The sequence below is a fragment of the Pseudopipra pipra genome, chromosome Z (assembly GCF_036250125.1).
Source record: "Pseudopipra pipra isolate bDixPip1 chromosome Z, bDixPip1.hap1, whole genome shotgun sequence".
Taxonomy (NCBI): Eukaryota; Metazoa; Chordata; class Aves; order Passeriformes; family Pipridae; genus Pseudopipra; species Pseudopipra pipra.
Genome location: NC_087581.1, coordinates 21,859,376 through 21,869,870, shown reverse-complemented (window position 1 = coordinate 21,869,870; position 10,495 = coordinate 21,859,376). Strand labels below are relative to the sequence as shown.

General features: G+C 43.6%; 1 protein-coding gene across 11 annotated transcripts in view; it reads left to right on the top strand.

Annotated features, from left to right (window-relative positions):
* Nucleotides 1-5,011: 5,011 nt before the first annotated feature.
* Nucleotides 5,012-10,495, top strand: part of IQGAP2 (IQ motif containing GTPase activating protein 2) — a 129,884-nt gene continuing 124,400 nt past the window's right edge. For all 11 annotated transcript variants that reach the window (XM_064642043.1, XM_064642039.1, XM_064642036.1 and 8 more), the window contains exon 1: nt 5,012-5,086. In XM_064642043.1, the coding sequence (XP_064498113.1) occupies nt 5,041-5,086 (46 nt within the window). In that variant the 5' untranslated portion in view covers nt 5,012-5,040. The remainder of the gene's footprint in view (nt 5,087-10,495) is intronic.

Below are 10,495 nucleotides of genomic sequence, written 5' to 3'. Positions count from 1 at the left end.
ACCTGGCATTCAGTGTGCCATGATATTTAGAATTTGTGAAATCTCACATTTCTGTAGGATGCTTTGACTGACATAACTCCAGTCTAATTTGAGCTTAATATACCTTTTAAATTAAGGTTTCTGCTGTGACCACAGGCCCTCACTCATTAGGAAGGAAGAACTGAGAAGGGAGTCGGGGATGGGGAGTGCTGGGTTGCATCATCATCTCTCCCTTCTAGGCACACAAGGAAGGGAGCAGAGGCAAGTGATGTCCCTCACTTGCTTTTCCCAAGCATGGGAGTTACAGTCTCCCTGCTGACACAGTCTGTGTTTTCTCCAGGATCCCTGTGGCCAATTATGTGATGATTTAATTGTTTACTTACCTCATGACAATAAATAATGCATAAGATGAAGACTGTGCTGAGGGGGAGACTGTAACCCAGCACAGTTCACAGAGATGATCCCTGCAGCTGATCCCCTTCCCTGTGGAGGTAGCTGCTTGGAAGACCCACAGCAGACCGTAGAGGCAGCATTGCTGGGAGCAATTTCTGATTTTGTGTTCCCTAACATTGCCTTGAGCACCTCTTAACCTTTGTGTTGGATTAATAAACAACAGTTGTGGCCTTTCACTGGAATTTATGCAAAATTATTAATCCAGGCTCATCTAGTGTTCCCATTGGTATCCTTGTCAGCATACAGAGACACCAGCTCTACTATCATGACCCCTGTGACTCACCATCCCTTTGGCCACCTCTGATGTCCAGCAGGACTGAGGGAACTCTCACACTATACTGAGGCACTGAGAGTCCATCCCACTGGCTAGGGAAAGATCTGCTTGCAGCACAGGGGGCATAAATGCCAGCCAGACATTTTTGGTTACGACATGCTGCTGTTGGGTCAGCACAAGCAGCCGTGTAGCACATCCACCTTAAGCTTGTCAGCCTTTAATTAGTTGTAAGAAGGAAACAACTGAAAAGGTCCTCACGGTAACTGGGAGCCTGCCTGGAGCTAATCTCCTTCTGTATCGTGCTGCGCAAATTCAGGTTGACCCACCCAAGGAGCAGCTCCCTGCTCCCATTTACCAGGGTGCTCTACACAAATAAAAATTATATGGTCTTTCTCTGCAATGCCTAATAGGAAAAACCAAACAAATCAAAACCAAAACCACCAAGTGAAACCTCTTTTAAATTAACAAATGCAGTTTTCTTTCTGTAGAACAAATGCAGCCAGCCAAGGCATATGATTTAACAATAAAATTCAGGTATTGTCACAGAAAAAGTGACATTAAAGCTGCTGTTGCCAACAAAAAGCCTAGTGTCCCTAATTACCTACATGTATTTGCGTCACTACTACATAAGCCACCAAAGAATTTCAAATATCAATATCCTTCACCATATAAAATCCCTCTGTACACAACAAGACTGTCAGGAGACATGAAGTAGCAGTCCTCCTTTTTTGATCCAAGTACAGGCAAAGAAATGTAGGAAGGGCACATTTTCAACCCTCCCTCCTTTCAGTTTTCTGTCAGCTTATTTCCCTGCTAGATCTGGAGCAGTCCAGAGCTGCCTCTGAACACACAGTTGTATTTAAATAGGGACCACTCATCCGTAGCTTGCTCTCACGTTTTCTCCCTCTTCGGGCACACTGTTTCACTCACAAGCAGGTGTTGGAGCTGGAGCTGTGTTGTTAGCAAGAATGCAGTGGGAAACATGTTATCCACAGCACAGTGTCCTTGATAATATGGTGAGGACATTGATCTTAAGCTCCATGAAAGGAACCAGCGTATGAACAGGAAATGTTCACATTCAAACATTTACTCTAGATAGCTGACAACGCTGATTTCTTCAGTGCATGCTTCTTAGTAACTATAAAAGTGGAGTGTTCAAGTACATAAAAAAATAATATGACCCTTAGTGTTAGCTCTGGTGTAGGCTGACTAAAAGCCTGGGCTCAGCTTTACACCTTTTACTGCAACCAGGTACCCTGAGACAGTGGGAGAATGCACAGTGTTCTGTCTCTCTTGCAGGGAAACATTCCAACCAGTTACAGCTGCAATGGCACTTTGGAAGGGGAAGAAGTAGGAGGGAGAGGAAGGAAGTGCAGAGGGGCTGCTCCCCCAACTGACATGCAGCACCCAGCAGCTTGCAGGGGCAGGCTGCAACCTCTTTGCCTGGTTCCTGCCAGAGGTGTCTAAATCTCCATGCCATGAACGGTTGACGAAGTTTGCCTTTTAAGTCAGAAAACCAGGGATTAACAAATCTAATGCAAAGTGTCATGAGCAGACCTGCGTGGCTGCTGCTTGTTACTCCAATATTCTTTTACCTGTCTCATTTCCTGCTGAGAGCAGTTGGTTTCTGTCATGCCTGTTGTTCTGCAAGGATTACGGAGGTTACTGTTGTCAAAAAAACATTCTTACTGCTCCCTACCCTAGCCTTTAATTTCTGCCCTCAATGTGCTCCCTGCTCTGTGCTGGCACTCATATTTGAGAGGTAACTGGGTGAAAGCAATGAAGGAATCACTGGTTTAAGAAATAATCCTACTAAAAGAAAAACGTTAATTTTCAGTCTGGGACAATTAATTGAGTACCCATGTGGTGACAAAAATGCTGGTGCCAACCTGCAGCAAGGAGAGTCATGAGATGGATGAGGGAGAGGACACATTGCAGTCACAGAGTCTGAGAGACAGGGATGAACATTTTCTCACAAAGGGGTGTCAACATACATGTGGGTGACACCCCAGCTGCACCCTTGCCTTTCCAGCCATAGCAAGAGAGGGAGCAAGAAAAAACACTAGAGACTGGTACTGTCACACAAAGACTCTCTGAGGCTTTGTCAGACTGTTCCTTCAGGAGAGAGACCCTGTCACAGTGTCAGACCACATCTACACAACCAGCAGAACAAGCTGAGCGCTTCTCAAGAGAGAAGTGTTGTCATTTAAAACATGATACCATCGTGTCAAAATAAAGATTTTCAGGGGAACAAGGCCACTTGCTTTAAGTCAGAAAAAATATTTTTAAGAAAACTTTGAAGTGTCTGATCATGACTAAAGAATAAAAGAGATGGAGAGAAAGTTTTCTACCGTATATTCTTGACTTAGGCTAAGTATAACAGTACAAAAAGCAGTAGAAATAGTAATTTAAAGCAAATGTAACATTTTCAATTAACTCAAGTGCACTTTAAAGCCAATTTCTTCTTTTCTATCGTGGGTTTGATCAAACTTTCTTTCTTTTATGAAAGGAGAAGTAAGTAAATGGGTGATAGTTTAAAACTCAAGAAATCATTCGGAAAGCCAAGTGGAGACTGCAGCTCTACTTGTGCCTGCATCACACACCTTTACTGTAAGTCATCATTCCTGGTCTGTAGGTATGGAGCGAAAGGGAAAGGAGGAAAAGGGAGGAGAGGAAATCAAAAGGACCTCAAGGAAAGTAACAGTGTTTGCTCTGGGTGTCATTTTTCTCCTGTACCCTTTCAGTCTTTTCCTCCTGAATAATCCACATTTTAAGTACTATAAGAAGTGTCTTTCCCTATTTCAGCATGTTTGCAATCAGTGAGTTGTGCCCAGCACAGCCAGAGATAGGGAGTGACAAAACAAAGGCCTTTCAAACTAAGTACAGACATTCTCAAACTTCTAAAACATCACAGAGAAGACTCCATAGATCCCACACTATTTTATTTTGAAACGGAAATAACAGAAATCTTCCAAACAATGTGCAAATGTACATCAAGGGTCACCTGGCTCCTAGCATTAAATCACAAGCATGCTCAGGTGCATTGTGTCCCACAGGCTCTGTGACACAGGCTGTGGCTATGCACAGGCACTACTTCCCTCTGCCTTCCAGAAAACTTAATGTCAGGGGCTTAGAGACTGCCAAGAGGATATTGTCCTGCCCTACATTACATCTCCATTTGAGAAACCCCTATCTCTGACCATCTCCAAGTGAATTTCATATGTGACCTTGGAGCCTGTGGCCACAGAACATGAGTCATTGTCCCATGGATTTGTTGCTCTGCTGTCTGAAATCAAGCCTGCTCTGGCAGGGACACCCCGAAGGGAAGCCACAGATGGAGGAACATGCCTAGCTGCTTCACAGAATCACTCAGAAAGGGGCACCAACATGGCACAGGCCCATGCAGGCACACTCCACTCCACAGGTGCCCTGCAGATTGTGGCGGTGGCTTTGTCGGCTGGCAAAAACACTGCTTGTAGGGAGTGAGAGTTTTTCAAAAGAGCAAAACTGCAGGAGGGAGTCCTGGGCTTGCTTCTTCATATGTCTTCAGAGTCCTCTCTGCCAAAACACCATAGGGAGGTGCCTTGGCCTTCCACAGTGTGAAATTTGATTTATTTTAATTATTTTGTAGTTTTGGGGTTTTGGTTTTTGTTTGTTTTCTTTTTTTGAGGGGGATTGCATTTTATTGCCCTTTTTTTTGCATTTTTTGGGAGATTTTTTCTTTTTTTTTTTTGCTTTTTGATTTTGGGATCTTTTTGTTTTGTTTACTCTTCTTTTCCTTTTTTTTTTGTTTGTTTTTGGTTTATGATTTGGGGTTTTTTTAACTTATGGATTTTGTTTTGAGGTTCTTCGGTTTGTTTTGCTTGCTTTTTTGTTGGTTTTTTTTTTTTTGTTGTTGTTGGATTTTTTTTTGGTTTTTCATCATTATTATTTTATTCTTTGCTCTTTACGTTTTGCTTTGCTTTTTGTTTGCTTTGCTTTGGAGCTTGGGGGTTATTTTTCTTTGTCTGCTTTCTCATCTGGGTGGGGGGAGGCGTGCGGGGTTGCGTTCATTTTTTCCCCCAGTCTTTTTCTTTCTCCCTTTTCGCTTGTTTTGGGTTTTTTGGTTGTTTTGTTGTGTTTTTTTTTCCCCCCTCGCTTTCTCCTGTTCTCCGTCCCGGCGGCACACGCACACCCCCGGCCGGCAGTGCCCCCCGGCCCCGCGGAGCCGCCCCGGGTGGCCCCGGCCCCGCGCGGGGCGGTCGCGGCCGCGGGCGGCAGCAAATCAGCGGGGCCCGGGCCGCACATAAGAAGGGCGGGCAGGGCCGGACGCCGTCCCTCCCGGCGGCGGCAGGATGCACCATGAGGAGCTGCCGTCCCTGCAGCGGCCCCGCTACGGCTGTGAGTGGGGTCGGGGGGGGCGCTTCGGGGCTTTTTCTTATTTATCTTTTTTTTTTTTTGTCCTCCTCCCTTGTCGGCTTTCTCTGTTTGATATCGAAAGAGCGACTTGAGGGGAAGATAAAACCCGCCCAGCAGACTGCGGCAGCTCGCAGCGCTCCGGCTCCTTTTAGGTTAGCTCGCAGCCGGCTCCGGCTGGGTTTTGAACAGGTTTTCATGGGGCTAGGTTTTGTTCTGTAACTTTCTGAATGGATTATAGCTATTGATTCCGCATCGCAGCTCGGTAGTTTTAGGTTCTGGTTTGACTTTATAACTTGATGTTATAGGTATGGGTTTGGGTTACAACTTCGTAACTTGAGTTGTGACGGTAGGTTCGGGCTGTAACTTTGTAACCTTTGGATTATCACTTCGGAATTTCGGATTATAAAGTTAAACCTTGCTTTCTAATTTTATAACTTTGTTTTAGAACTTTGCCTGCTTTCTAGTTTTATAACTTTGGCTCAGAACTTTGTAACTTTAAACAATAACTGGGGTGACGAAAACGACTGTGCAGGCACCAGGCATCTCTTTTCAGTGGAACTGTATGCACTTCCCAAACCTGCATTTAAGAAAAGCCCTGAAGCACCTTCACTCCTCCTGCTGCAGGGCTCTCTCGGCAATGCTGTGACGTGCTGGGATCCTTCACTCGGCTGTGCTTTTTCTGGCTCCCATGGGGCAGAGCAGGGCATGTGCCAGCCCTCCAAGAAATGCCTCTGATACTTCAGGCATTGAAAAACGTGAACATGCAAATGATTTGCAAAGCTCACAACAGCCCTGGCATCCTGTGGTCTAATGAGCCACTTCTCAGTTCTTATCATAGTAGCTTTGTTTAAAACCGGTTCTGAAATCTCTTTTTAGAAAGAAGCACAAAAACCCTTGACAATGTTAGGGGCCGCTTTGCTTCCACCTAGGGCAGATAGAAAAGGTGGTACTTGGCAGTGAGACCTTCAGCTTGGAGGATGCCATGTCTCCCTGAGTGTTTTCCTCTCTTGATGCCTGCCAGTTAGGGCAGTTTATGGAACCTGCCTGTAGGTTCAACTTTTATTTTACCCAGTAGACAGATGAGAGCCTTGTGAAGGTACATTCACTGGCTACTACAGGCATAGTCTGACTGCCCATGCTAGTGTGTTAGCAAAGGTGAATATTTTGCTTGTGCAACCCATCTCCCAGTCCTCTCATCTGCTTGTGCTCTGGCACAAGTGGTTGGGCAGTGTCCAGGTGGTGTGCTGCATCATGCTACAGCCTCAGTTCATCCACTTTCCTGAGGTGCAAAAATGTACGTGGTGTGCCCATCAAGACTCCAGCAGCTGGTGTTTTCCTGTGCAGATCTGGTCTGGCTGGTCTGAGAAGATGTGAGTCTGGAGAGGTGAATGTTCCTAGTCTGACATGAATTCCAATGTAGCCAAAGATGAAGCTTTGACTTAAAGCAAAGGGCTCATCCTTTGTGCTTTGATTCCTGGCTGAGTGCTGAGAATGATTTACTTTGGTGTCAGAGCTCCTCAGAGTATTTTAAGGATCATAGGCCTTATTTATTGTAGGAAAGAATGGTCATATTAAGGATGTTAAATAAAGTTTTAAAGATACAGTCTATCCTCTCAGTGGTTATGCTTTGCTATGAGGGTTCAGAGCATCTCGCTGTGGTGACCATGGAAAAGTTCGTGTTTTGAGTTGTAGCCACTCTTGGTATTTAATCACCTGTCCCAGGGACAGGAGTAGATGCAAGCATCCTTCTTGTCTTTTCTAATGGTATCTCCCCTTTGATCAATACTGTCTGCTTGTTCAGGCTCTAGTAGTTATTCTGGCCTTCCCTGAGTAAGAGGCTACGGCTGCTGTACTAAACTGCATCCACTTTTTTTTTAGGATGGAGTTTTTTTCCTGCAGGAACCTTTGAAATTACATTCCTTTCAAGGGACTAGGCAAAAACTCCTTAAATATGCCAAGCTGATAGCTCTACTTTTTAAAAAATACACCGGAGAACTCCATATTCCAAAGAACAAGCCATAGCCTTGTCTGTAGTGACAAGAAGAGGTGCAAGTTTGGTTTTTTTAGCCTGTGTCTAAAAAAATAAATATGCTTTATCTACACTGCATTTGCCTGTCATTTTGGGAAGAGGAGCAAATCAGTATTTTAAAAAGCCAAAAAAAGAAAAGGCTACCTAACTAGAAAACTTACATTAGCACTATCTGAGGTCTTATGAAAGCCCATCATAAGTTGTAGGTTCCCTGTGCAACTGAAACTGCACTTTGTGTCACTGGCAAATGGTTCCCTATGCTAGGAACACCACATATATGCTGGATTTTCTAAAAGAGTTATTAAGTTGTCGAAGTCAGGCTTTCACTTTTCTGAGACTCCTTGTTTTACTGATCTAGAAGTGTTTTAAACATTTAACTTGGACTTTTGACTTTGGCTTCAGGCTCCTGGCAGAGTTTGTATATTACTCTGAAAAACATTAGCATTTTACTATGATAATCTTCTGTAAGGCACTATATGAATCAGTCCATAGTTATCAGTAGCATTTCGTCTTGATAACTAGAGAGGAAGACATATGCAGATCTCAGCTACATTTTGTAGACTGATGAATACCACTGGAGGGAAAAAAGCATCCCTGAGCATAAGACCTTGCATAAGAATTGGGAAGACATGCTTCTAACTTAAAAACTATCTTTTCATTACAAGCTTTGCTAATATAGTAACTCGAAGAACATCTAGAAAAAAAAAATTCTCAGAGGTGATAATTTCCATCTTTAAAGTCAGGAAATAGCTGAATGAAACCAAACAAGGCCATCCCTTTTAGAGTGGGCACTAGTTCAGGATGAACATAGTTAATGGGAGAATCAGGAGCTCAGAGCAAAGTCTTTGACCCTTCTCTTATCCTGGTAGGGCCACAGCCCTTGTGGCTTCTTGGACTGCTTATTGAAAGGTGCCTCCTGTTCTGGGTCTGCCAGGTCGCCAGTAGCTTAAAAGAGATGTGGTAGAGATTTCTGTTGGTGCTCCATTGAGCCCTTCAGACAGACATTCATCTCCAGTACCAACTGAAGTGAGAACATAAAATTACAAGAAAGCAGCTTATACAGCAGAAACCACGTTAACAGGAGCACTGCAACTGAATTTATGTAGCTGTTTTCCAATCTAGCTACAGCTGTTGCCTGGTTTATTTCTCAGTCCCAGCACAATCAGGTGCAGAGGTTCACAGAATTGCAGAGAATTGGCACTTGTACTATAACTAGAGCTATGAGCCATTTTTACAATAAAAATGTTTGGTGCTGTGGAAGATTATGAAGAGAAAAAAGTATAAATCTTGGATGTGTCTCACAGATTGAACATAAAGTTTTGAACATAGGAAGATAGCAAATCAGGCAGTGATGTATGTTTGAGAATGCCTATTTCCTGACACTCTTAGGTCTTTTATAGGTAATTTTCCCTGAAATCTGTGTGCAGAAAGAAATGCTGTAAGTTTTCATGAAATGTTTGAATGGCTTCACTGCACTTCCAGGAATGTAATAAAGCTACAGTAAGTGAGACCATGAGTGTCTGGATTTGCAAAGGATTTCAAGCATTTCCATGCTCAGAGTAGCTGAATTAATATATGCCCCAAATCCCTGTGTACTGAGTGGGAGAGACACTTGCTTCATCATCATCATCAATCATCTATTGAAGACAAGCAGGTAAGAGTCTTCACCTCTCCTGCTGAACCCAGAAAGCCAGTTTCACTATGCATAGTTGATGGGTAAATACAGAGGAAAACTGACTTTGGTATCCAGTGATGAGGGCATTACTTGTACTGCTTTCTCCTCCTGGCTCCCAGAAGTGCTACTGTTTGGCACTAGGAGTTAGGAGATGAGACAAATTACAAACATAAAGCTTCATGAGGGAGCACTGCTCTGCCTGTGGTGACAAGCAGGGCAAACCTGAAGTGAAACATAGCCCACGCCTCTCTGTGAGACTACACCTAGCTTCTTTATTCAGCAGGATGTGAAAGCTTGCAAACCAGTGGCTTTTCAAAAAGCTTTTAACATTAAAAAGCTATAAATTTTTCTGCATGCCTTTTAAGTGCAGAAATAAATGACTGTTTTTCAATTTAAAAGCAGGGAAAAAAATCTTTTGGTAAAAGTTCCATAGGATTTTTCTAAGTGAAAACAGATGGGATTTCTTTAAGCTAAAAAAAAAAAAAAAACCAACCACCAACGTTACTCTATTCTATGCATATATACTCTTTTGGGTGTATACTTTCTTGTAGTGCTTGTGGCTTGTGAGAACACTTTTCTCCTTTTTTATTGATGGGTGTTATTTGGCAACCAACTACACTGTTTATCTCTTCCACTCTTTTGTAGGTTGCTAATAATTAAACTGCTGAATGAGAACTCAGAAAGTTTAACTGCTTTGTTGAACCAAGCGCACATAACTCACTTGGTAGGAGTGGTTCTCTGTGTGCTTTTTGTACAAAGCAAGTTCATCTCCCCTGAACTCTCATGGTAGGGAAAGGATAGAGCTATGTTACAGCATGCTTAAAACTACTTGAATGCTGTTGAAACAGGAAATCTTAATATTGTGCTGGAAACAGGATTTATAGCACGTAAGAGTGTGCTAGATCAAGTCCAATACTTGAGGCAGGGAATAGGAAGCATGCATATTTGCAGCTCACCTATTCTGTTAAGTGGTGTTTCATTTTTTCTAGATCATGATTTGCTTGATAATGTTGCTGATTCAAGCTGACTATGATTTACTAGGAATAACTTTACATTTAAGGTAGAAAAAAAAAAGCCTGGCAGTGACAGGCGGGACTGGTGGGTCATATTTCAATGGGATGATAAGCAAGTGTGCTCTCCTGTGCTCTGTTCCTTGCAGGAAATTATTAACCTGCTGTGTTTGCTTCATTTGTTCAGGCTATTTCGTTGTTTTTTTGGAACAAGTATCCTTGAACTACTGTGTGTTATGGAATGAAAGCGCAGGTGCTGGACAGGGGAGGAGCTGTACTCACCCTGTCCTGGGGCCCATGATTGTGGGGGCGAGGGCAAGGGCTGGGTGCCCCTATTCTGGGGAGGGGTGCCTGCTGTGGGCACCTTATTTGTTGATCTTGATGAGACAGGGGCAGGAGCTGTGTCCTGCATGGCTTGTTCGTGGGTCAGCACTTCCTGCACCTTGGCACTTGTGCTCACCTTCAGAAAACAATAATGTCCTCTTCAGCTTGGTGTGAGCTGTGCTTTCAAGAGGATTGACTGCTGGACACATACTGCCTTATTTTCACTGCTGGGGGAAGAAGGAGGCTGCTGAGTGTCTGACACAGGGACAGGGTTGTGCTGGAGAACAACACATTGCCCCTGGCACTACTCCAGTTGTGTTTTGCCAGTTACTGTGGCACAGGACAAGAGTTAG